General features: G+C 41.3%; 1 protein-coding gene across 2 annotated transcripts in view; it reads left to right on the top strand.

Moving 5' to 3' along the window:
- Window positions 1-27,950, top strand: part of SLC24A3 (solute carrier family 24 member 3) — a 243,400-nt gene that overhangs the window by 180,334 nt on the left and 35,116 nt on the right. For both annotated transcript variants that reach the window (XM_072140635.1, XM_072140636.1), the window contains exons 7-9: window positions 14,038-14,112; window positions 27,078-27,103; window positions 27,845-27,898. In XM_072140635.1, coding sequence (XP_071996736.1) covers window positions 14,038-14,112; window positions 27,078-27,103; window positions 27,845-27,898 — 155 coding nt within the window. The remainder of the gene's footprint in view (window positions 1-14,037; window positions 14,113-27,077; window positions 27,104-27,844; window positions 27,899-27,950) is intronic.

Here is a 27,950-nt window from a genome sequence, read left to right as displayed (position 1 = left end):
TGCATCTGATTCTCATCCATGGCTTTATGAATATGGGAAACTCCTAGAGTTCCGTCTACCGATTTCCTTATGCTACCAAAATTTCCTGCTTAGGGCCCAATGCATGACCTGCTTTATCCAAAACTGGCCTCCTCCAACCAGAGAACAACACATGAAGGGAAGTCCTTTGACAAATGGAAGTCACATATTGGGACTCATTTACTTACCCGGTCCATTCACGATCCGGCGGCGCGTTGGCCGACGTGGATTCGCGTCCTGCCTGGATTCACTAAGGTCGTGCGCCCGATATCCACCAGGTGTCGCTGCTGCGCCGAGGTCCGCCAGAGTTCACCATCTTCTTCCTGGTGCATGTAAGTGCGTAATTTTTTTTTAAAATTCTGCGGTTTTTCCAAATCCGTCGTGTTTTACGACGACCACGCCCCCCATTTCTGACGCGTGAAAGCCGTCGCTGATGCGCCAAAATCCAGGGGCAACTCCGCGCAAATTCAAAATCGGCGAAAGTGAGCGTTTCGGGCTCTTGGTAAATGAGCCCCATTGTATGCAGGAAGGCCAGTGGATGAAGTCGGTCTCAAAGTTTTGGTTGAATGCAAAGCCTGAAACTGGAATTCCCAGAGTACCCAGGAACCTGAGTTAGTATGTTTTCTTTTTTTTGTTACACTAGCCCCAGCCCCTGGGGGTTTTCAATATTCATGGAATACCCCTTTAAAAATTGTGTATTATATAGAAAGCTATTTATATTTAAGCAAGTGGATCTAATATTACAAGGAACTGTCAAGACTCCTGGTAATCTCATAAAATACTGTATTACTTATCAATTATTCTTTCAAAATAATTTTTTGGAACTGTGAAAAACTTTGTGAGAGAGTTATCATATTCTGGCGCTCTGTGCGCTGGCATATGGCAAAGGCCGCTCCTGCCAGCATGTGGGAAGCATCAGGAGGTGGTGAATGTTCACAGGCTCTTAGAAAGTGCGCAGTGCACCAAACATTGTGATTATTTTAGTGCTTATTTTGGAAAACTGCTGTAGAAGCACTGATAAATCTCCCCCTGTCTTTGCCTTGATCCTCCAAATTTGTGTGCAATTGTATTCTCGAAGAAGATGGCAAATTTTCAGGAAATTTGGATAATGAATTGGTCATTTCAAATAGGTGGTGGCCTTTTGGAGAGTGTTTTCTTAAGATTTTATCAATAGATTGTGTCCATATACCGTATTTTCCGGACTATAAGGCGCACATAAAAGCCTTGGATTTCCTTGGAAATCCAAAGTGCGCCTTATAGTCCGGTGCGCCCTATGTATGGCGCAGGGCAGCGGACCATACTTACATAGGTCCCCGCTACCGGAGACCGGAGACAGCAGATCTCCAGCGGGAACTGCAGACCACGCGGCACGAACAACTTCTGCCGCATCGGTCTGCAGTTCCCGCTGGAGATCTGCTGTCTCCGGTAGCGGGGACCTATGTAAGTATGGTCCGCTGCCCTCCTCCACCTCCCCCTCACCTTCCCCGCTCACCTTCCCCGCGTCGCCGCGTCTCGTCGGGTCTCGTCGCGTCTCTTCTCGTCGGGTCTCCGCTCCGCCCCCGGACCTCCGCCACGCCCCCGGACCCTGCGCCTTATAGTCCGATGCGCCTTATATATGGAATTATATATGGAATTATTACATATTATTACTGATGCGCCTTATATTCCGGTGCGCCTAATGGCCCGGAAAATACGGTAATCCATTCTAACCATGCCAATCTCTGTAGACTAGCAGAATGATAATACAGGTGATCCTCTACTTAAGAACACCTGGCTTACAGACGACCCCTAGTTACAAACGGACCTCTGGATTTTGGTAATTTACTGTACTTTAGTCCCAGGCTACAATGATCAGCTATAACAGTCATCAAATGTGTCTGTAATGAAACTTTATTGTTAATCCTGGTTCTTATGACAACCCAACATTTTTAAAATCCAATTGTCACAGAGACCAAAAATATTCTAGCTAGGGTTACAATTATAAAACATACAGTTCCGACGTACATACAAAATCAACTTAAGAACTGTCTGTACCCACTTAACAGAGGTAAGGCACCATTATTTTGTATTGGTTAGGATTTACTGAAAGACAGACATATCTATTCAATAGAATGTAGTGTTTATGATTGGCTGTTCATGTGATACACGGATGGATGACCTGCATCCACCAGTGCAAGAGCCATTCCTACATCATGGATTCCATTCAGACTTCTATAGGGCAAGTACAGGGCATGAGATGAGTCCCTAAATGTATACCCTATAATACTGTAGCAAAAGGATTGTTAAGATATGGGGCTTTTAGCCCTCTATGTACAATATACCAAAAAATAGGTAAAATATGAACATTTTAATATACTTTACATAAGTTACATAATTGAGCACTGGATATTAAAGTACAGTAGAAAACATTTTAATTTTGTTCACAGTAATATATCATTCAGCAATCTTACTATGAAATTCATGAAAAATGAATTTAATATCCCCCTCAAATTGTTTATTGGAGAGATTAAGATTTATTTATTTATTTGGTGCACCGTTTAGTGCTTCCATAAGGCTATCTTGCATGAGGCCTAATCTTTTAAGCTTTAATTTCACTGACAGAAAGTAAATCAGACTTATACCGTCAATGTCCACTGGTTGTGTGATTACAGTTTAGATTTTTTTTTTATTATTCAGGGGTTAACCTGCTTTATTTGTAAAACAAAACACATTGCGATGTGGTAACCTTGTATAATTCCACATATGTGGTGAAGGTGGCATATTTTGGCATATCATAATCCATTTTGAGACATGTTTTTATGTAGCTGCAGTTTTTTACATACATTACATTATAAATTTAATTGAGCTTGTCACTAAAAAAAACTGTACCCTAACAAATGACAATGATCTGTTATCTTGGACAGTAGCAGGATCACAATGATTTCCTTTTATAATCTGGGAGATACAGCACTAAGCTGAGAGAGAACTTTGAACGATGTGCACAAATTACTCGAAATTAGAGTCATGTTGGGGGGATTCACCCTCTTAGCTTGGCTTATGTATCTTGGCTTGGTTCGGCCAGATACAACATCATGGGGCAGATTTACTTACCTGGTCCGTGGAGTTCCGCGAAATGGCATTGTCCGACCGGAACACACTCTGCCGCTATTCACTATGATCGTGCACCCGATATCCTGCATGTGTCGCTTCACTGCTCAGGTCCGCCAGAGTTCACCTTCTTCTTCCTGTTGTATGTAAGTGCTTGATCTTTAGACATAATTTGAAAGTTAAATCCCGTGCTCAGTCCAAATAAATTGGATCGTCCGACGGCACGCCCTCCGATTTCTGTCGCATGAAAGACAGCGCAACCGTGCCACAATCCACCCTGAAAACTACGGGAAAACCGACAAAAGTGCAGCTGTGGACCCTTAGTAAAATAGCCCCCTTAAGTCAACTGCTGGATGGGTTGTTGGCCTAAGATTTTATGACCTGTACCCTTTAAACGGAGTCACTTCAATAATCTACTATCTACTATCCCTCAAGTGATACATCTATATACAGAAGCCCCCCCCCCAAATAATACATCTATATACAGCACCCCCCTGTAATACATTTATATACAGCCACCTCCGCCCCAGTAATACATCTATATACAGCCGTGTATATAGAACGTCTTTCAGCTGTTCAGGGTTGTGAGCTTGTGTCGTGCCATATGGAAGTTGTGTGGCAAACTCTAAGGCTACATTCACACGAACGTATGGGGGACGTATATACGGCCGACGTATATACGGCCGATATACGTCCCCCATACACTCCTATGAGCGCACGGCACCCTACGGGAGCGGTACGGTGCAGCACACGTGCGGCACCGTACCGTTCCGTACCCGGGAAAAAGATAGGACATGTCCTATCTTTTCCCGTAATACGGGGCCGTGCGCTATAGGTTGCTATGGAGAGGGGCGGGGGTGAGCTGCGCTCACCTCCTCCTCCTCTCCCCGTACACTGCCGTTGCCCGCTACGGTACGGTACGGGCGGGCAACGGCAGTGTGAATGTAGCCTAACTCACTTCCAGCACCTCCCAGAACCTGTGCATTCAGGGAGTGTCTATAAAACCTAACTTAATTGACCTTGTGAACCCTTCAAGGGTCCGGAAAATGACACAGATGGGTAGAATAAGTCCACTGCATTGCGGCCAATATTTTAGGGCAAATTAAGTCATTTTACTCCATCTGGCATGGCTGAGAGCTCCGCCTGAGAAAAAGCTGACAGCAGCTGATGCCTAACTGGAGTCTTGGTTTTCTGCTCTTTTGGTATATTGTAAATAGTTTTACTGAGGTTCCTGAACCTGTTCTCGATTAATGTTTTGTTGCAAAACTAGACATTGTTTTTGCACATTCAGATTTTTCTCCATGAATATGGGACAATATCATATTTCATGTTTATCCTGAGAGCCGCTGGGCAATTCCGATTTGTTTGGTTTGTCTGCAAAAAATGTTATTTACAATAATTTTACCATTCTTGGCATAATAGCTGTACATGGACACCCCCATTTGTTTTCTTTACTAGGAAATGGTATCTTGTAACAGTGTTGCTTTTGAGGGTGTTTTGTAATACTCTTATGTTTTTTGCAGGCAAAGGAATTAACCAAACAAAAAGATCTTCTGATAGACTTTGTGTAGCATGTAAAAGTATTTTAAGCTAATTTTAACTGAGGCTAGCAGTGTGGAGAGAGCAGCAGAGATATAGCATTATGGGGGGGCAGAATTGTCTACATGTCTACAATTGTTGCATGCAGACCCTGGTATCATAGAGGGGCTTTTGGGATTTCTGCCACTAAAGAGGCTTTATGTGACATATAATAGTTGAGTGTTATGGCCATGGCTACATACTCTTCTCCTTATATAATCGTATAAAGCTACTAGAGTGTAAACACTCACCGGCAACTTTATTAGGTACACCTGTCCAACTGCTCGTTAACACTTAATTTCTAATCTGCCAATCACATGGCGGCATTTAGGCATGTAGACATGGTCAAGACAATCTCCTGCAGTTCAAACCGAGCATCAGTATGGGGAAGAAAGGTGATTTGAGTGCCTTTGAACGTGGCATGGTTGTTGGTGCCAGAAGGGCTGGTCTGAGTATTTCAGAAACTGCTGATCTACTGGGATTTTCACGCACAACCATCTCTAGGGTTTACAGAGAATGGTCCAAAAAAGAAAAAACATCCAGTCAGAGGAGAATGGGCAGACTGGTTCTAGCTGATAGAAAGGCAACAGTGGCTCAAATCGCCACCTGTTACAACCAAGGTAGGCAGAAGAGCATCTCTGAACGCACAGTACATCGAACTTTGAGGCAGATGGGCTACAGCAGCAGAAGACCACACCGGTTGCCACTCCTTTCAGCTAAGAACAGGAAACTGAGGCTACAATTTGCACAAGCTTGCACTGTCGAAATTGGACAGTAGAAGATTGGAAAAACGTTTCCTGGTCTGATGAGTCTCGATTTCTGCTGCGACATTCGGATGGTAGGGTCAGAATTTGGCGTCAACAACATGAAAGCATGAATCCATCCTGCCTTGTATCAACGGTTCAGGCTGGTGGTGGTGGTGTCATGGTGTGGGGAATATTTTCTTGGCATTCTTTGGGCCCCTTGGTACCAATTGAGCATCGTTGCAACGCCACAGCCTACCTGAGTATTGTTGCTGACCATGTCCATCCCTTTATGACCACAATGTACCCAACATCTGATGGCTACTTTCAGCAGGATAATGCGCCATGTCATAAAGCTGGAATCATCTCAGACTGGTTTCTTGAACATGACAATGAGTTCACTGTACTCAAATGGCCTCCACAGTCACCAGATCTCAATCCAATAGAGCATCTTTGGGATGTGGTGGAACGGGAGATTCGCATCATGGACGTGCAGCCGACAAATCTGCGGCAACTGTGTGATGCCACCATGTCAATATGGACCAAAATCTCTGAGGAATGCTTCCAGCACCTTGTTGAATCTATGCCACGAAGAATTGAGGCAGTTCTGAAGGCAAATGGGGGTCCAACCCGTTACTAGCATGGTGTACCTAATAAAGTGGCCGGTGAGTGTATGTTGTGGTGTTTATGTGGTTTGTAATTACATACAGGGCCGATTCTAGCCTTTTTGCTGCCTGAGGCGAAATTTTAAAATGCTGCCCCCCCCCCCGTGTACACGTGCACGTGCGTGCACCTGATGATGCTACCTTACACACTAGTAGTCATTAGACACAGATATTAGTGACCTCTAGTACCTTACAGGTGACCATCTACTCCATCGGGAAGGTACTTCTTTACGCTTTCTTCTGGCCTTGGTTTTCCTCCGAATTCACAAAGAAATGTCTTCAACTCCATGCAGCACAACTCCCCATGGCGCCCCTAAAAATACCACAGTCACAGTACAATGAATTGTGATTCCAATATATATTATCCTCACAACATGACTGAACAAACTAATCCCAACATAAAACATCCTTTAGTCACCCAAATTAGAGCATATATAGTAATTCAATTAGGTGCCCTAATTTAGCCTCCCCCAATAATGAACAGCCGAGTATACATAGTCTCTCCTCTCTACCATTTATATACAGCCTCTCCCCTATCCCCCTGTATACACAGCCTTTCTTCTACCCCCCTGTATACACAGCCTACACCCCCCACACCCCGTATACAGTCTCAGCTCCCCCACCACCTGTATCCAGTCTCAGCTGTATACATGCCCCACACAATTACCCCCATTAATGCCTCCCATACAACCCCCCAAAATTTCCCCCATACAACCCCAATGTAATGTTTCCCACAGCCTCCCAGTAATTACCCCCACAGCTACCCCCAGTAAGTAATGTGCCCACACACAGCCCCCCAGTAAGTAATGTGCCCACACACAGCCCCCCACTAAGTAATGTGCCCACACACAGCCCCCCACTAAGTAATGTGCCCACACACAGCCCCCCACTAAGTAATGTGCCCACACACAGCCCCCCACTAAGTAATGTGCCCACACACAGCCCCCCACTAAGTAATGTGCCCACACACAGCCCCCCACTAAGTAATGTGCCCACACACAGCCCCCCACTAAGTAATGTGCCCACACACAGCCCCCCACTAAGTAATGTGCCCACACACAGTTCCCCACTAAGTAATGTGCCTCACACAGTCCCCCACTAAGTAATGTGCCTCACACAGTCCCTCACTAAGTAATGTGCCTCACACAGTCCCCCACTAAGTAATGTGCCCACACACAGCCCCCCACTAAGTAATGTGCCTCACACAGCCCCCCACTAAGTAATGTGCCTCACACAGCCCCCCACTAAGTAATGTGCCTCACACAGCCCCCCACTAAGTAATGTGCCTCCCACAGTCCCCCACTAAGTAATGTGCCTCACACAGCCCCCCATGTTCTTCCCTGGCCCCTGTCATGTCTCCCCCTCACCTCACTCAGGCAGCTCTCTGTGTGTGTACTGCTTTCCCCGGCAGGTCATGTGACCATTGCATCATCAAAGGTCCTTCAGCCTTCACCCTCCGGGAGTCTTCTACTCCCGGAGGGTGAAGCAACTGCTGGGGAAAGCAGTCCCTGTACATGGTCTCATAACGATCTGTGTCCTGAGGACACAGATCGTTATGAGAGAGGGAAGGAAGATCTAGCGATCCCCCTGCTGCACTCACCATTCCGTGCTCCCACGCAGCTCCCTCATCTCCTCCAGCCAGCAGCCCTCTGTGAAGGGACACAGGTCGGCACGGGCACGTGGTGACGTCATCACGCCGACCTGTGTCCTGCAGAGCGGTGCACACAGGCGCGATGTGCTGCACCGCTCTGCCTATAAATTACATCACCGACTTGAAGGCGGCGATGTAATTTATTTTACAGGTGGCACGGACCTGCCAGCCATTGGCAAGTCCGTGCTACCAGCGGCAAAATGCCGCTTTTAAATGGGGTCCGCTATCTGCCGCCTGAGGCGGGGACTTCACCTCGCCTCATGGCAGAAGCGGCCCTGATTACATATATGTCACCGCAGATTTCTCCAAGAACAGTATCTGTCTGAGATACTGGCAAAGCACTTACAGTTTAATTTTTATATCACTAAATAGCAATTTTTGCTAAAAAAGAACCTTCAATTGGGGAAATTAACGGTAACCTTTTACCAGATTTTCGCTAATAAGCCTAATAAAAGCACTTGTGCCCACACTGTTTTAAGCTAAAAATGCATAGTTCCTATCCCCAGAAAATGAAGTTTGTAAGCCTACCTAGCACCCTGCCTAGAAGGAGCAGGGTGTCCCATGGGCGTGTGCTATTTATACAGGGCAGTGTGTTTCTCAGCTCTTGCTTGCTCTTCCCCTCTCCCTCCTGCATTGCACAGCAGGGATAACTCATCAGCCCAAGGGAGGGACTTGTCAGCAGACATGAGGTGAAATTGGGAAGATTTTTTGAGAATAGGGATTATTTGTATATTCTTGTAATACAAAAACTCAATAAACATTATTTTATTAAAAAGAAAGAAAAAAACATTACGTGATGAAATGATGTTATAGTATATGAAAGTTGAATAATGGTTATGTCATTGTGGTACATGGAGGGGATGAGCTTTGTAACTGATTACCCTCTGATTCGTGGTAATGTTAGATCACTCCTTGTGGTTCTGTAAAATGACCCTCTTGGAATGTTGGAATAGACTATCAAGCAGCTTAAGATCAATTCGTCTTTCCTTAATTGCTTTAAACCCTTTTGGCAAAATGCAAATAATGACTAAACAAATGAGTCATATTAAAGGGCAGAGGATATCAGTGTGCCCTTAATGCTGTCCTTAAGTACTTGTGTCATCTCTCTTTGATTACTCTCCCCCTCGGTGCTGCTTGTGTACAATGTCTGTGTGGTGTCTAGACAGACCAAGAAAAGCAACATCATATAGAAATAACAAGTAGAAACGCATTGCATGTGCCAATTTAAGGTTGTTGACCAGTTGACTACTTCCTTTTGTTGTATGGCTTTATCGTAATTGCAATTATTTCATGTGGCTAAAGCTACATAAGCTGTACAGTCACTATTTTCCAAAAAGTTGATGTATCTTCTAGATGCTTTTAGAGAGTCCTGCACATGTAATTGGGATATGTGTGAACAGCTACTGTATCAGCTTCATTATAGAAGGGTTGAACCAGCTATTTCACATACAGTATTGGTAGCAATAGAAGCAAAGTTTTATTTTTCCCATACTGGAAAACTTATTTTCACATTCCTAATCCAGCCCTTTAATACAAGCATTTAATGCTTTTAGAACCCTGTTACTATGCAGAGGTGGCCTTTAAGGGCAATCTCTTTAAGGAGTTCCATTCCCCTTCCTGGCCCACATCTATGGCCTCTTTACCTGGCCAGACCAGTTCCCTACACTGCACTAAAGAGGAACAATGGGGCTCATTTACTAAGGGTCCGAATCGCGCATTTTCGTGGGGTTTTCCAAATTTTTCTGATTTGCGGAGAATTGCCACAGGATTTTGGTGCAAAATATCAGATTGTGGCGCGTCGGCGCCGGCTTTCACGCGACAGAAATCGGGGCGCGTGGCCGTCGGAAAACCGATGGATTTGGAAAAACCGCAGAATTTAAAAAAGAATTTGTGTGGCAAGAATAGCGAACAAATAGAAGGATGCAGGAGATGGCCCCTCAGGCTCATTTGCATAATTTTAAAAGCCATTTTTGTTAAAAAAAAAACAAAACAAGAAACTAAGAATCTAAAATAACAGTGGATCCCGCCTTAGAGGGCACACACCTGCATGAACATGTGCTTGGTTTTTAATCCTTGATCCTGGTGGTAGATTTCCTTTAAAGCTAAACTAATCATTTAACAAAATTTCACATGCAGGGAGACAGGTAATATGAAATAACATTTTATAAATAGTGTCAGTAATCAGCATAGCATAAAATCAGCACTGGGACCTGACACCAGGTAAAAATGACATTCCAGGTGACAGGTTTGCTGTTTGTGTAAATGAGCTTTCTATCTTGTATCCACTGACCACTGAGAGACAAATAAACCTGACAAATTATCTAATTTACAGACAATCCAAGCATAATCTTATCTCCCCAGAAACCTGAATTATTCAGGGAAATATTCTCTAGGTATGAAAGGAGTTAATCTTTAGCCAACTTTCCTTACATGCTGTATACAGGACTTCAGTGGCACTGCTCACTACAGGAGAAAGAAGAGCGGAAAATGACACAGAGAAGCTGCTCTTTTCCATGTAGTATATAACAGAGTTTACTATTATAACCTGCTTTATTCATTTCTGAAATTAAAAAAATAGCTTTTCACGCTTTAAAGTTATGGCCGAGCATTGTATTATTAAGCAAATAATATTTATTGCCCTTGCTGATCATAATTCACACATGTTATTACCGACTGCTACACTTCTTTTTCCATACAGGGAACATCAATGGCCATGACATGGGAATTCAAGATCACCTTTAATGAATCCCAACTGGCCAACTAGTTCCTTCTCTGAGTAGAGTGTTAACATCACAGGTTCTTCCTTAGTTACTGAAGCAGCAGATATATGAGGTATAACTAAAAATAACAACATAATAGACGTGTGGGGCTCCATAAGGAAATACGCATTATTAAGTCAGGGAGTAATCTTTGGAAAAATGAAGTTGTGTGGTTATAGAGACATACACATCATCAATCTTATCCTGCTGCCACATGATAGTGGAAGACTGAACTGTTTGCAGTTGTGAACGTGGTTTAATCAGGTTTACCTTTCTTATATGCTGAAGTTTCTTGCATTAGAGTCATCCTATATGTTATATGCATCTTAGAATACTCTTTTACATTGGCCAATTATTGGGCCAATTTCGTGGAACAAATGTTTAGAATGGTCTAATGTAAAGACGCCATCGATTAGGTGAAAAATGCTTACCTGTGTTTGACTTCCCCAAACCTCCACTCTGTGGTCACGGGATGGGGGATGGTGAGGTGACCGTTCTCATTCTTGTGACCACCAGACCAGCAGGAAGTGTAAATTCGAAGGAATTGACTGCCCCTGCTGCTTAGAAGGGCAGGAATGGTACCTGCCCTTACTTTTTTGGTGCGGGCAGTTACATTCTGGGGGCGGTGATGCACGGTACCTCACAGTGCATCCAATGCATCATGAACATGTCCAATAGAAGGCAATGGTGCTGTGAGTTAGCCGCAGTTTGTGTGGCTAGCTCATGGCCAAAGCACATGGTCCAGAGTATGAGGCCTCAGGATAATTTGCATACAAAATTAATTAAATAACCCAAAATGCTGTGTTCCAATAGTAAGGCCACCTGTATATATTATCTGCATTGGTATCATCTAACTTTGTACAAGCTATTGTGGTTTGGCTCGACTGGATTATACTACCATATTCTTTGTTCCCACTACACATTACTACATTCCTACTACTACATTACCTAGAATCAATACAATTTTTCTGATGCCTTAGCTGAAAACAGAAAGTTGGTGTATAAATTAAGTGAAAAAAGCCAAATTGTGGCAAGATTTTGTGTGGCCGCCATTATTTTAAAGCACAGCTTTAGCACTCATGGACATGGTAACAGCTCCTGGAATCCTCTTCCATTCCTTGATGATGATATCATGGAGCTGGTGAATGTTAAAGACCTTGCGTCGCCTGGTTTGGAATGGTGTTCTGTATCTTTCTATGTAGTGTTAAGCATTGAAGCTGCAGACTCCGTGATATGAACTCAGGTCCCCAGCGCTGCAAAGCTGTAATGCTAACCACTAAGCCATCATGCTGCCCTTGTAAAGTAAATTCCAAGCAAAATATCAGGTGACTGCATACAAACAGCATAAAAAGGCACAATTCAAAAATAAGTCTAGGATGAGAATTGAATCTTAAGGACGTGTATGTTTTACCTGCTTCATCCATTTCACAGCTACATACAGAACCTCATCAGATCAGGTCTCAGCTGCATCTTAGCCATAACAGGAAAGAACTACCGTCTCTTGTGGATTTATATGCAATCATCTGGCTAGTTTCTACAGTAAATGGTTATCCATAGAGATTTTTGGTTTACAGACATTGCTCTGCATTCAAATAACTACTTTTTTATATGCTCGGGGAAACCTGTGATGTCTCTCTCCTTCTCCATTGTTACCAAGGACACAAGTATCGTCTGCACATTCAGTCATGGAGACAAATCTCCTCGTGACTCAGTGTATTAAGAATCTATGAAAAATCGAAGTCAGCTTTTCCACCTATTGTGTTCAATTAGACCAGCTAATTTCAGTTGTTTTTGGCATATTGGCACTCATAGCTGCAAACCACCCCTCTGACGTCACTAGGGTTAGTGATTGGTTTCTATGACAGTCAATGATAGATGTTGTAAGGATCCTTATTACACCCTAAGAGAGGGAGGGTGTAATAAGGAACCAACCATTAGCATACTGAAATATGGTGGTAGGGAAAAGCACTAACAAAATAATTAAAAAAAACGATTACAAATAAAGATATTTATAAACATAAACATTTTACATAAATAAACACATAAAATATTAAGAACATAAGTTATTTTCATGTAATAAAATGCCTGATCTATTAAAGCATAAAAATAGTGAGTAATGTAAAAGAAAAAATGAATAAAATAAATAAAGTACTTTTTCATTTTTTTCAATTCACCACTCTTAAAAATTGGATTAAAAAGTGATCAAAAGACTACAGTTCTCAAAATGATATCAACCAAAACATCTGCCGATCCCACAAAACACAACACACATTCAGACATAAATATAAGATAGATATTATATTTGTACGCTTTTTCTTGCTGTTTGCTACAGGTTTTAATATTACACCAGATTATATAAGATTACTATATATAGAAATGGCCTGTGTATTCATTTTGCTTCATGTCATGTTCTTATTATTAACTTGCCCACTGTTTATCCAAGAGAGGCCCATTTACACTCCAGCGAGTCGTTTTAATAATCCTTCTGTTCTTGTGGGTTACATTTTCTTTTGTGTTACACTAGAGAAATTGTTAACAAACAGAGAGCTGAATGTTTTACCTCCCACACTTTTCCTAGGGAACATTTACCCACTGCGATAAGAAATTAAATACAGCGCTGCCCACTGCTCAGGCTCATTTGTCAAACATTAGGTGAAAAGAGTTATTGTGTGAAACTTACTAGTAGCTTCTGCACAGAATTTTTTTTTTGGTTGGCCAATTTTCTTGGATGATTATGTGGAATTGCCAGTTATCCACCTATAAGTACTGTTCTTGGGATTAGAACCATTTACCAGAAGTGCCATAGGTAAGTGGCCTTGATCATTAGGGCATAAAGAATGCAATTAGCCAGTACAACTTTTATTTAATACCTCCTATATACCTGCAATGTTTTGTCGACTTTTGCACAATTAAAAAAAAATTCTGAAAATAGGCGCAAGTGATAAATCGATCTAAAAACTGCTCAGGAATAAGCCAGGCCAACTTTAATAGACAGAAAATGAAAACAATGAAGCCAATGAGACTTCTGGCAAAATTGTGCAAATTAATCTCTTAAATTAGGTGTATACCATAGAAATTGTTAAAAATAGTGCAAAGCCAAAAAAGTACAGGCAGTCCCCTAACTTAAGGACACCCGACTTACAGGAATTCAGTTGTTAAAGACGGACCCCTCTGCCCACTGTGACCTCTCTTGATTCCTTACTTTGGTCCCAGGCTATAACGATCAGCTGTAATGTGTCTGTAATGAAGCTTTATTGATAATCCTTGATGCCATTACAGCAAAAAATTTTCTACATAACCTGGGGACTGCCTGTATTTGTAGAAATGGGGGAGAAAACCAATTGTTTCAGCCTTTTTCTACTTTAAAAGTTTTTACATCAGACTTTGTAGTCATCTAAGTAGGATAAAAACCAAGTGTTAGGGGGTTGTTTGTTTCCAATAGAAGCCAGCTCAACTCTATATATAACATTGTTATGTCACAGGCAGTAACTCTATAACATATATTAACTACTCTAATTTCTGTTGTTTTTTTCCAGGTGGTTGTCCTATCCTCTTGGTGTTTGTTACGAGATGCTACCTACTATACTTTATCTGTAATTGCACTAATTGTAGTAAGTACATTTATTACTGTAGCAGTTAACTCAATAATTGTGTTCTATGACCCTTATTAACATGTATTTAATGGTGTGAATAGAATTTAGTTGGAATTAGTTATGCTTAATGATAGATACATAATAGATGCTGTATATAGGTAGACTATGCTATAAGGAACTCCGAGAGATTCTATTCATTGGGTTGCACAGAATTTCCCTATCCCGAAGGGAGGAGGTGAAAAGCTGGTCATAGGGTGATGGAAAAGTGGGTTCTTAGTGAAAGAACCCACAACCCTTCTGGGGGTCCATTTTGATATTTGGGATTAGGCCTGTTTTCTCAAAAGGACATACTTCATAAGTCTGGAGAAAATATGAGAAACTCAGTCCATGGCAAACATTTACTCAGCCAGTTTTATTGTGGTGATTTTACCATCTTTTAGCTTACTGATGTGCTGTACCACCTCTGTGACCCTTTACAGCATATTCTAGGTCTAATGTTCAGGATATAAGGGAGGCTAGCCTTTGTTACACAGCAAGCAAGTCTCTATATATTGTAGATCCCAGTCATACGCCCAATTCTGTGGCTGGTGATTCATGACAATTAGCCATTCCTATGGTTATCTGTGACTTGGAATCTGGATGTTTCCTGTGCTTGTCATGGCAATTTTTGTATATATATACATTGTATATATAGGGTGTTTTCCACCAATTTAAGGTGAAGTGAAATAGTAAGAAGATCAAAGTTTAAAAGGTTTATATTTTTCACTAGCTATAATGGACCACCTTCATGTATATATGAAGTACAGATGAAGTGGTACAGTGTGCAGGGAAGGTCAAGTAATATAGACATCTTAAAATAACCTGCCCCACAAGGACTTTATCCATGTTAAGGTATAGGGGTTTCAGATACAAAGGATAAACTAGTTAATTGGTGGTACTAGAAAAAGATATGGACAAGTGCTCATAGGGCAACCTCCGTTACAAGCGGGGGACGAAAAATCCAGGTGGGTTGTATTAGTTAAAAGTTAGCATTTATTATTATGCAGAGATACATTTTTATAATAAATGCTAACTTTTAGCTAATACAACTCACTGATTTCTGTTCTCCTATTTGAAAGTGCGGCACCACCAGCCATGGGACAGCACCCCAGATGAACACATGGAAGGTTATGAGCAGATGTCCACAGAATATGGATTGGATTTATTCACATAGTTGTGTCTTGTGTCCTAGTAATAAATGTATTGATGTGTTCACATGTAACTCAACTCTAATTTGGATACAGTAAAGTGGCAAGCAAGAAAATCGTTGGAATGGCCGCAAAGAGCTGTACATAGAGGATAGATAGCATATCACTTTTTGTTACTATATCACATTGTGATAGGGAAGGAGAACCGATCTATACATCCAAATGACTGGCATGAAGCAGCATATTGTAGGTTTCTAGTATGGGTTTGTGCAGAGGAGACAACACTGGCATTTGAGTGATGTGTGCCAGTCAGGCGTAGTGATGTATGCCTACACAATGTGCAAATGTGTCAGGCACAGAACCTTTGATACATCCACAGTTTGTAGGATATGGTTCCTACTAGTGTCTTGATCATAGTTCAACACCACCAAATTCTTAGCAACAAGGGCACTTGATATACCCCAGGGCCTGTTGCCATGTCTGTGGGCTATGGTTTCGCCACGTAGAGTGGATGTCTGTAAAGGGGTTGACCGCCTTCATCATGACAACAGTTAATACCAGAGCAAGTGCTGCAACCTGGTGCACTGGTGCAAAAGAAATTGAGTATGAAATGATACTAACCAGAGTTCCAATTTTCTCTCACTTGCCATTACCAATAGGCACATACATGCATGTGCCTACAGAGATGATGTCAATGGCTGAGAAAGACTTCCCACTGGACACCAGAGGCTACAGCTCAAAATGACCACGTGTCAGATGTGCCTTAAAGCCTGATGCACACAAAGAAGTTTGGTTGGACAAACTCTCTCTGTGCACTTTAGTTCTGTTCCCTGGTTCTAGATCTGGTCTGTAGAACCCGGCGAGCACATAAATTTAATAATTTAATCCAACTCACTCGTTGGCAACTGATTTAAGATTGTAAATTCAGTTAACAGAAAATGTTAAGTTGGAAAAAGTAATAAAACATGTAGAATAAAAAGAGCAGGGATTGTGTGGGTAGGATTACTGCAAGGATTATGTTTTGTCACATTGTATTTCTGTATTACGGCGGATTTGAGCAGTTGCATTTAGTTATTGTAAATGTCCGAATATTTCTCCATAAATTATTCATTTCTGCTTTGGGCTTTCGAGCACCTGTGATGGTTTTTGTTTCTGTTTAAAGGTAGTTATCAGATGGTCTTTATTTACAAAGGAATCCTTCAATTCTCTTTTGTGTTGTATGCAAATCACCAAGAGTACTCATGGGAAATGCCTCATTTATATTCTGGGACTACAATACAGATGCTGGGTGAAATTTAAGAGGATGCATAGTTTGATGGGATTGATGGGACTTTTGAACTGGCTTTGATGGTATTGATGAGGCTTTGGTATAGTACCACCAAAAGTCACTTAAATAAATGCTTCTTCATAGCTCCCCCAGACAAAATGATTTCTTCCATACATTGGCCCACATTTACTAAAAACTATATGCATTTTCCCTTTGTATAGTGTAGAGGGCGCCAGATTCAGGATTTCTGACGCACGTTCTGCTATCGCCCACTGTACTGCCCTGACAGAATGCACCACTTTTTTTGGTGCACCTCTAACATAGGGCGTGCAACACATTTTGGTCAGCCATTGCATGTTAAATCTGGCACACAGTCCTACTGAGCACCAGAATGCTCATTTCAGCGCAGAAATTTGTCGCATGAAGAACATTGCAGTCACACCACAAAACGGTGGTGCAGACACTTCTTATATACCTGTGCAATCAGTTTGCTTTAGAAAGAACGTGCAAAGTCCGACAGAAAACTGGTGCACGGCCTTTAGTAAATGTGGGCTATTGTCTTGTTTTGCACTGGCATGGAGAATGCCATCCTCTTGAAAATAATTGAAACTGCTTTGAAATAAAATACAGAAATGTCAGGGCAAAGTAAGCAATGAGGATCACTTACCAAGGGCCTGCACATTCTTTTTAGTGCAAACTGCTTGCGCAGGTATTTAAGAAGTGTCTGCACCACATGTGTCTGCACTAGGTATCACGCAAATTACGGGGCGTTTCGGTGCACAGTCAGACCATGCACCAGATTTAACATGCAAAGTCCGACAGAATTGTGTTGCACACCCTGTGTTTCAGGTGCACCAAAACAAAGTGTTGCTCTCTGTTGGGGCAGTACAGGGAGCACCAGATTCATGAAGAACAGGTTCCAGAAATCCTGAATCTGGAGCCCCCTGCACACTACACATGCAAAGTGCATTTAGTGTAGTTTGCATTGTTCTAAGTAAATGTGCCCCAAATTTTGAGGATTCTCATGGACAATAACACTGATGGACTATCGTATCCATGACCTGTAAGCACAATGCCATGCATCTTATGTGTACATACAATAGGCATTGCTGCATTAGCTTGAGTGACTGCATGAAGTACTACAGCTCAAGGCACTTCGAGCACTGGGAAACCCTTTAAATAGTACAGCTAGTAGACTGTATGACATTCATGCAAGGAAAAATATTCTTAAAATATTCTTAATTATTTAATTTAAATCTAATAATCTAAAAATTTTCTTAAATATTAATAGGGTCAATTGAATCAATTATACAGACAAACAACAGTCTTGAGCTTTAGACGCTAGTGCCTTTGGCCACTTTTACAGCAGTCTTCACCTTCACATATTACGTCTTATGTATCCATTAATTTAAGTTGGGTCTGCCAAACTTCTATTAGATATTCAGACTGTTTTGATCCAGAAATAACATGGAAAGAGATTTCTGCTTTAGACCATACCTCATTGGGGTTCAACTATTTCCACCTGAAATGACTGCTAAGCGAAATAATGGGGGTCATTTACTAAGGGCCCAATTAGCGTTTTCCCGACGTGTTACCCGAATATTTCCGATTTGCGCCGATTTCCCCGGGATTTTGGCGCACGCGATCATCGGATTGTGGCACATCGGCGCTGGCATGCACGCGACGGAAATCGGGGGCGTGGCCGAACGAAAACCCCACGGATTCAGAAAAACCGCCGCATTAAAAAAAAAAAAATCTGTCGCAGAGCTTGCACTTACCTTCACTCAGCCCGGCTCGGTGAACTCCAGTGCGTTCCGATGCTTTTCAGCGCAGCAGCGCCACCTGGTGGACGGCGGAGGAACTGCCTTAACGAATCCCGGCCAGATTCCAGCGCAGAGAACGCGCCGCTGGATCGCGAATGGACCGGGTAAGTAAATCTGCCCCATTTTCTGCTTCCTCCATGATGAATATTGGGGCAGATTTACTTACCCGGTCCATTCGCGATCCAGCGGCGCGTTCTCTGCGGTGGATTCAGGTCTTCCGGCGATTCACTAAGGTAGTTCCTCCGACATCCACCAGGTGGCGCTGCTGCGCTGAAGTTCCCCGAGGCCCGCCGGAATGCCCTGAAATTCACCGGCCTATTCCTGGTGAAGGTAAGCGCGTGTCCCGCGACACTTTTTTTTTAAAAAAATGCGGAGGTTTTTCAGAATCCGTCGGATTTTCGCTCGGGCACACCCCCCGATTTCTGTCGCGTGCATGCCAAGCGCCGATGCGCCACAATCCGATAGCGTGCGCCAAAATCCTGGGGCAATACAGGGAAAATCGGCGCAAATCGGAAAAATTCGGGTAACACGTCAGGAAAACGCAAATCGGGCCCTTAGTAAATGACCCCCATTGTGTGTGAACTATGCCCTGGTCTCAGAGAAGCAGAATCAGTGGTGCACCTATATAGCCCTTCCTGTGTCATCTTCCTGGCAGGACGCTTTCTGTCACATTGCCACCTTAACCTGCTTAGCTGATTGAAACTTAAGTGCAGTTTGCATTACCATAATTAACATAATCTCAGACTCATTATACAGTCAGTCCAACAGCTGCACGAAAAAGCCACATATTTTCTTTTTTAGTCTGTCTGCTCGATAAGGAAATTGTTGACTGCAAAATATCCTTATCGTGGAATTGCAGCTGAAATGATTTGGCAAGTGACCAAAAAGTTTATATGAACGGGATTTGGAGGAGATCCTGTATGAATGATACATAATGGATCTGCATTACATATGGGAAATGATGTGGAGATAATTGATTGTAAACAATACAGATACATAATTGAGTCAAATCCTTTTGTTACAGATGAGGGAAGGACAGCGGCTTTTAGCTCGCTTCCAATTTCTCTCTGTAATAATGGATTATATGGATTATTCTGCATTTCTCAATGTGACACCTCCAGCGACGTGCCATCTTTCCCTTCCGTAGGAGAATGTGTACACCATGTTTTATATCATCTGTCATACACATTGACCTGCTTTCCCTAATACACAGAGACAAAAGCACCACTAGATGAGTCAAGTGTTTGTATTCTCCTGCCGGCAAAAGCTTTGCTCCAGACCTTCTCCAAACTATACTTTATCCTTTAAAATTTTATTAAGTGTTACATCATTGTCCATATTTTTAGTACTACTTACCACTAGGGGTGGAGTAACACTGCATGGGCACTGTATGAAAATTGTGGGCCCCCACAAGTCAAACATTTTTATGGTTTGACATTTACTTACCAGGAGTAAGATTTGGAAAAGAAGAGTGGTTCTGCAGCCTGGAAGGGCTTTTGTATACACCCGTGTCCAAAGCTAGTACACATTTATGAGCATGTCAGGGCTGGATGTCGCTATCTTTGTTATCTCTACAGGGCAGTATACCGTAAATCTAGTAGCTGGTTTTGTGGCTATGGGTCACCTAGAAGCCTTAGGCCCAGGCTGCCACCCAATCCACCCTTATTATAATTCAAATGTAAATAAGATAGTAAAGGCTCTAAAAGTCCTTGAAAAATTGTTGTATTTAATAAAACAACAATCAAATGAAATATTTTAAAAATACCGTATATTCCGGCGTATAAGACGACTTTTGGAGACAGAAAAATCTTCTGTCTTCTCTGGGGTCGTCTTATACGCCGGTAATCCCGGCGGTCGGATCGCGCTGCATGGAGAGGGCTCACGGGCTGAGCCCTCTCCATAGCCGGTAAGTCTTTCAAAAAGATAGAGGCACATCGATGACGTCAGGGGGCGGCGATCTGTCTCCATGGTAGCCTCGGGTCTTCCGAAGACCCGAGGCTATTTCGTTTTAACCCCTTCATTACAATGTGCTGATTGCACATTGTAATGAATGAGGAAAATCCCCATATACTGCCAGACTGTAGTATGGCAGTATATGGTAGGATCGATCAGACAACCTAGGGTTAAAGTACCCTGACTTTTTCAGGGAGTCTGAAAAATTGTATAAATTAAAAAAAAAAAACAGTTAAAAAAAAAATTATAATAAAAAACCCTAAAATTTCAAATCACCCCCCTTTCCCTAGAACTGACATAAATATAAATAAACAGTAAAAATCAAAAACACATTAGGTATCGATGCGTCCGAAAATGCCCGATCTATCAAAATATGATAGCGGTTTTTCAATGCGTTTAACCCCGTAACGGAAAATAGCGCCCAAAGTCGAAAATGGCACTTTTTAGCCATTTTGAAAAATATAAAAAAATCTATAAAAAGTGATCAAAAGGTCACACAGTCCTAAAAATGATATAATTGAAAATATTATCAAATGTCGCAAAAAATGACACCACCCACAGCTCCGTACACCAAAGTATAAAAAAGTTATTAGCGCCAGAAGTTGGCAAAATTAAAAAAATAATTTTTGTACAGGAGGTTTTCATTTTTGTAAATGTATGAAAACATTATAAAACCTATACAAATTTGGTATCCCCTTAATCCTACCGACCCAAAGAATAAAGTAGACATGTCATTTGGGGCGCTCAGTGAAAGACGTAATATCCAAGCCCACAAGAAAATGGCGCAAATGCGTTTTTTCACCATTTTCATTGCATTTGGAATTTTTTTCCCGCTTCTGAGTACATGGCATGGAATATTTAATAAAATAAAAATTTAAGGTACAGTATGGTAACATTTACAGTAAAATGGATGATGGTAATGTTGTTGTTGTATGTCTTATGTTTATGAGCGACAGTTTTCCTGCTATATACCTGCATGTCATAAGAATTTAAATTAAATAAAGGACCATGTTAAATTCAAATCTGTTTTTTTTTTAAATTTTTACCGGTGTTTTGTATGCGTTGGAAAAGGGGTAGTCTTATACGGCGAATATATATTAAACTCTATATTTTAAACAGGAAAGTAGGGGGGTCGTCTTATACACCAGGTCGTCTTATACGCCGGAATATACGGTAATTCATCTTTATACATTATGGTTGTTGCAGGTCCACGCAAAATACATCCAATTAGAACTACTCATATTCCTTTTTTTAAATAAAACTTTTTTTTGTGCTTGAAGGACTAAAGGAGATTTCTTTACCTTTTAATAAAATGTGCCTGCAAGGCCCTGCAATATAATAGGTCTGTGAGTAATATAATTTACCTCAAAAGGACAAATGTCCATAGGTTTTATATAGTTAGGAGGGGGTTAATTGGCCGCCATTTATAATCATATTATAATCATATTATAATCCCCTACTGCTTACCATCTACTATGGTGTATGGGGCTACCAGGGTCCCTTTACAGTGGAGACAGAAGAATCTGTATCAGTACTTGGACAATGCATTTTGGTGCCCTATGTAGACAAGATTTAGCCCCCTGTGTAAAATTGTAGCAAAAACACAGCATAACCAGGGCCAATCTTGAGGGGAAAATGAAATGGCTCCCTCTCCCATTAAAAAAAAGGCCAAGTGCTATAAGATCGTCCACAATTAGGCCTTACAACGTTATATCTAGTGCAAATAGAAGCCCAGCCCATGCCCCCAGTATATAAGTAGCCCAGCTCATGCCCCCAGTATATAAGTAGCCCAGCACACGCTCCCTGTATATAAGTAGCCCAGCCCATGCTTCTAGTATATAGGTAGTCCTGACACACGGCCCCCAGTATATAGGTATCCCAGCCCATGCTCCCAGTATATAGATAGTCCTGACACATGCCACGCAGTGCATTGTTAGACCCGACACATATCCCCTGGTATACAGATAGTCCAGAACATGCCCCCAGTATATAGATAGACCCAGCACAGACCCCCAGTATACAAGTAGTCCTGGCACATGCCCCCAGTGTATAGGTAGTCCCTAGGTAATCGCCTACCCCTCATCCCCTCCCTGATCTATATGCAGATGTATATCTAAAACTATAATTTTTGAGTTTTGGGACTTTTGAAATAAAAACCTTGTTTGGTCATTCAGTGATTCCATATTTATGGAGAAGATGGTCCCTTAAGTAGATGGCCAGCTGTTGCTAAACTTTATAGTCAAGTATAAACAAATCCCAGAACTCCTATAAAATAACGAGGTTCCTTTTCTTCTTATATATAAACATTCTTTGTTTGGGCACATGTAAGAAATCTCCTAAATTACCTCAATAAACCAGACATATCCTTTAGAGTAAATGTAAGAGACTATTACGGCGGGAACAGCCATGTGAATTCCGGCTTTACAGTTCTATCCCCACTGTTTTGTTAGGGCTCCTACATATTTATAAGGCTTTAATCCAGCAGATGGGGAGGTTGTATCAGAAGCATCTGTTGAAAGTCTTGGTTATTGGAGGACTCCTGCTATATGTAGAGGGCTTAGGGGGGTTGTAGTCATGTTTTTGCCAACTGCAGTGCGTCTCATGGGCAATGTGAATGTCTGACTTATTAAAAGCAAAACTGCTAGTCCCCTTGGAAATATTATTTGGCTAGGTCACTGTCAACCTTTTTCCTGTAGGAGAACATTGAAGTGGTCACTAACTTCTAAACAAGTGATTCTGGGGAACTTTGTAATATATGTTAGTAGAGGGAAGAAGAGAAGAGCAGAAGCAGAGTCATTTAGCGGAGACACAGACAAAGGCTGCTGTAGCTGAAAGCAAGTTTCTATTTTACCATAACTGCTTTTGTATGTGTCAAAACTTATCTACAATGATCTATATGATCCTGCTGATCTACTTTTTGTGCACAATGTATATGCAGACATGTGTCACGATAGACCATAGACATTTTGACACAAAGGGGCACAGGTATCATTTGTTTTCCTTTGCGACTTTTTTAAGTTGGCTGTAGCCGGCATACTTTAGCAGTGCTAACTTTCTAAATTTCCCTTTGTGATACATGGCTGTTTTCTTTGTCTCTGATCTGCGGGTTTTTTGCGATTTATTAGGTGCATGTATGAAATTAAGAATAGGGTCAGTTGTACTTTTTGCACCTAAAAAAGTCTCTAATTTGTACCTAAAAAGTTGCAAAAAAATAAAAAAAACCTGCAAAAAGAAGAAAAAAAAAACGATAAAAAGAATGGGGTCAGTTGTACTTTTTGCACCTAAAAAAGTGTCTAATTTGTACCTAAAGAATCGCCAAATCTTAAAAAGCCTGCAAAAAGAAGAGGAAATTTTTTTTTTTTTAAAAAGATACATGTTCCCCAAAGTGTGACATCCCAGAAAGTATAGTAATCTTTACTTTTTGGATCTAGACATATTCTTCTTAGGTAGTTGGAAGGTAGCCATTTTGTAAGATACAGAGAGATTTTGGCTGAATTAACAGTTTACTGACCTAAACAAACGAACGGAAGAACAAATATTGTACTGGAGTAGAGTAGTATACTTTTCCTCTCTCATAAACCCCCAGGAGAACAACCATGGTGAGTGCACTGTGTACATTGTGCTCATATGTTGCCTCTCCCCTGTTGTTGTGTCATCGTAGGCACGTTTCTATTATATATAAGCTGACAACCCACCCTAGAATATGAGTTGGAGGTAAATCTAACAAACACGCATTGCTGCGCTGTGGTAATACTAAACATGTGCCCATACATTTTCTTGCTTCTAATATACAGTAAATTGTCAGCAGATGCTGCATTTCACACAAGTATACAAGTTATTGATGCTCACAAAAGCCAGAGGAATGATTTGTGCGAATAAACCTTTGCTTTATTGCTCCTTCAGGGTGTTAGGTTGTGTTCATAGCTGACATTCAGCTGTAATTTCTAACGCTTTTCGTCTGACTTCAATTTCTTGTAAATCTTCCCTTAAATGGTGACCGGTTGTAGCTGTGACAGCCTCGCCTCCCTAATGTGCCGCATGTTGCCCATAAAACATGTCTGTCTGTTGCTAACAGGTATTTAAATATGGGAAATCATTAGAACTAATGGATGTAAAGTTCAATAAATCTACCCCATGTGAGGGGTCACCTGATATATACAGTGTATTTCTCTTAAGTAGGAATTCATTTATTTTTTAAAACTACATATTCTTTTGTGTAAGTTCTCTCCAGGGTGACCATGACATGATTGATACTGCTCTGTACTGTTAATTAACCTTTAAAAGACCCGAACTGTACTGTTTAGGTTCGTGACAAACAGTATGGGTTCAGATCCCCAAACCTGGACTTCAACCAGAAGTCTATGTCCAGGTTCAGCATTCAGCTTACCTGACAGCTGGGTTCGGCCAGGCAAGACACATGACCCCGCTGTATAAGGGATGGGGTCATGTGCCCCAGCACCAGGAGAAAGATAAGGAGAGGCTGCAGCTACAGATAGGGACATACAGGGCTGATATAGCGAGGGACAGATAGAAATTCTAAATATTTACCCTAAAAGTGAGTCAGTGACAGTAACTGTGTGTATAGTCATACTTTCTTATAGGCTTGTGACAGTAACTGCCTGTGTATACACATACCGTCTTATAGGTCTGTGACCGTAACTGTGTGTGTATACTCATACCGTCTTATAGGTCTGTGACAGTAACTGTGTGTCTATAGTCATACAGTCTTATAGGTCTGTGACAGTAACTGTGTGTATAGTCATACTGTCTTATAGGTCTGTGACAGTAACTGTGTGTGTATAGTCATACCGTCTTATAGATCAGTGACAGTAACTGTGTGTATAGTCATACTGTCTTATAGGTCTGTGACAGTAACTGTGTGTATAGCATAGCTCCCAACCATCCTGATTTTGACGGGACTTTCCCGTTTTTCTTACCTCTGCCCTGCGTCACGGGCAGCTACGAGATTGTCACGGATTTTCCCCCCAGGTCCCGCTGCTGTGTCCCCATAGTAAATACTTTGAAAGCCAGAACTGATAGTACAGAATGGCTTCTACAGACATCAGGAGGGAATCCTTTTCAGAGAAGTGTCGGGCTTAGCGGAGAGCAGGGACCACGTCATCAGGTTCATATCACCATCTGTCCATATATGGTCACTGCATCTCCTAGGGTTCCCCAGAGCAGACATCGGGCAGGGAATCCTTTTCAGAGAAGTGTCGGCTTAGTGGAAAGAGCAGGGACCACGTCATCAGGTCAGATCAGCATCTCTCCATATATGGTCTCCAGGGCTTCCCCAGACACAAGCTATTTATTTAATTAAATAAATTTTTGCCCAGGCTGAGATTCGACCTGGGACCCTCTGCACCATAGACAGGAGCTTAACTAACTGAGCTACAAGCCCAGTGATACAGAGCTAAGGATTTCTGGTAACTAAGAAGTGTTATCTGCCATTTACACTGTGACACAGACTAATGCACTGATATATAGAGAGGGATCTTCTCAGAGGTTATTATTGTAATTATTGAGACTATTATTATTATTATTATTATAAATTTTATTATTATTATTATGGAGATGATTATTAATAATAGTAAAAATAATAATAATCATCTCAATAATAATAATAATAATAATAATCATCTCCATAATAATAATAATAGTCTCAATAATTACAATAATCTCTGAGAAGATCCCTCCCTATATACCAAGGCATTAATCTGTGTCACAGTGTAACAGTAGTCATAGTTCTTAGTTACCAAAATTCTGCACATTGTTAATTGCTGAGGTTATAGCTCAGTTGGTTGGGGCACTGGGTCATTATTGTACATGGACACCGCAGGTTCTGGGTTCAATTCCCAATGAGGATAATTTTTTTTTTTTTTTTATTGAGGTGATTTTTATTATTATAATATGGCTAAAATTTGGGGCGTGGCCAGGGAGTGATTGGGGGTGTGGCTTAGGGGGATCGCCGCCATTTTGTCCCTCTTTCCCTTTCACAAATGTTGGGAGGTATGGTATAGTCATACTGTCTTATAGGTCTGTGACAGTAACTGCCTGTGTATAGTCATACTGTCTTATAGGCCTGTGACAGTAACTGCCTGTGTATACACATACCGTATACCTATGTGTCTGTCTAAGCCGCCGCAGCAGGTGGGGGGAATGGTTTGCATCAAACACCTGCACACAGAGTATTACGATGAAGACAATGTTTATGTTATTATTTTAAGTATTATTCTTACCCCATATTCTTTCATGGCAATTACCCTGTTATTACCTCCGTTTTGCAGCCTCTGCCTCTTACTTTCCTCAATTTGAAGCCATTTTAGCCATTGGGGTCACAAAGTTTGGGTCCCTATTGATTTCAATGAGGTTTGGGTCCGAGTCAAATTCAGTTACCCAAACCTAACTTTTTTGGGAAGTTTGGTTGAACTTGTCAAACCTGAACTTTGATGGGTTTTGCTCAACACAATTCTAAGTGTAAGACAATCAGTTTTCATTGTGTTCAAACTAGGATAACCCAGTCTTAATGAGGCAAAGGGGAAGCAGATAAATAGTGGTAAAGTGCCATCTAGTGGTTATATGTGTTAGTGTTTCGTTAGCAGAGATGTCTGGATGATCATAGATCATAGAGATGAAGATTGGTAGAATATATAAGTGATGCCTTGAGGAGAGAGTGAATTTCCAAGAAAAGAGAAAATGTATACAAAACCTATGGCTTGTATCGATTAAATCATCTTTTCTCTTTCTTCACAGTTTATTTATGATGAAAAAGTTTCCTGGTAAGTACAACTTTTGTCACATTAAGAATTTAAATAAAATGAAATACTGTAGTAGATTATCTAGCCTGGATACCAAATTTGTCAGAAAAGTCCTGAAAGTCCTGAAATTTGGGCATGCACAGTTTGGATAAGGGGTCAGGTTTGTGATAATTGATATTGTTTGTGCAATGAAAAGTTCTACAATTTTCCACTATACTTTCTGTATCAATACTTCATAGTTTTCTAGATCTCTGCTTGCTGTCATTCTACAGACAGCTTCATTGTTTACTTCCTGTGGATAACATCAGTCCCTGGTCATGTGATGTCACACAGGTGCACGGCTCATTATATCACCAAGAGTAATCGGAGCTGTTTGATATAACGAGCCATGCACCTGTGTAACATCACATGACCATGGGAAGATTTTTATCCATATAAAGTAAACAATGAAGCTTCCTATCGAATGACAGCAAGCAGGGATCTAGAAAACCATGAAGAATTGATACAGAAGGTATATTGGAAAATTGTAGAACTGTTCGCTACAAAAACAATATCAATAGTTTGCTGAAAGCGGACAACCCCTTTAAGGCACTTTTGCTACATTGGGCTCTTAATACATACATTTCAGCACATAGAAACAATTCGGATTAGATCAAAGAGCTGATCCCCACTGGTCAGTCCTTTTTTTAATGGCATGAAGTCTTGTGCATATTTATGTGTGGTTTTTATACAGATTTTTATAGATATTATTTCTCATTACAGGTGGGAGTCTGTCATTCTGGTCACCATGTATGCTATTTACATTCTTATAATGAAGTAAGTTTTTCAGAGGTGTTTTTTCACCCCCCACCACCAGAGCCTGACCTCT

The sequence above is a fragment of the Engystomops pustulosus genome, chromosome 3 (assembly GCF_040894005.1).
Source record: "Engystomops pustulosus chromosome 3, aEngPut4.maternal, whole genome shotgun sequence".
NCBI classification, from domain to species: Eukaryota; Metazoa; Chordata; class Amphibia; order Anura; family Leptodactylidae; genus Engystomops; species Engystomops pustulosus.
Note: the sequence above shows the minus strand (reverse complement) of the source record. Positions and strands in the feature narration are given on the sequence as shown.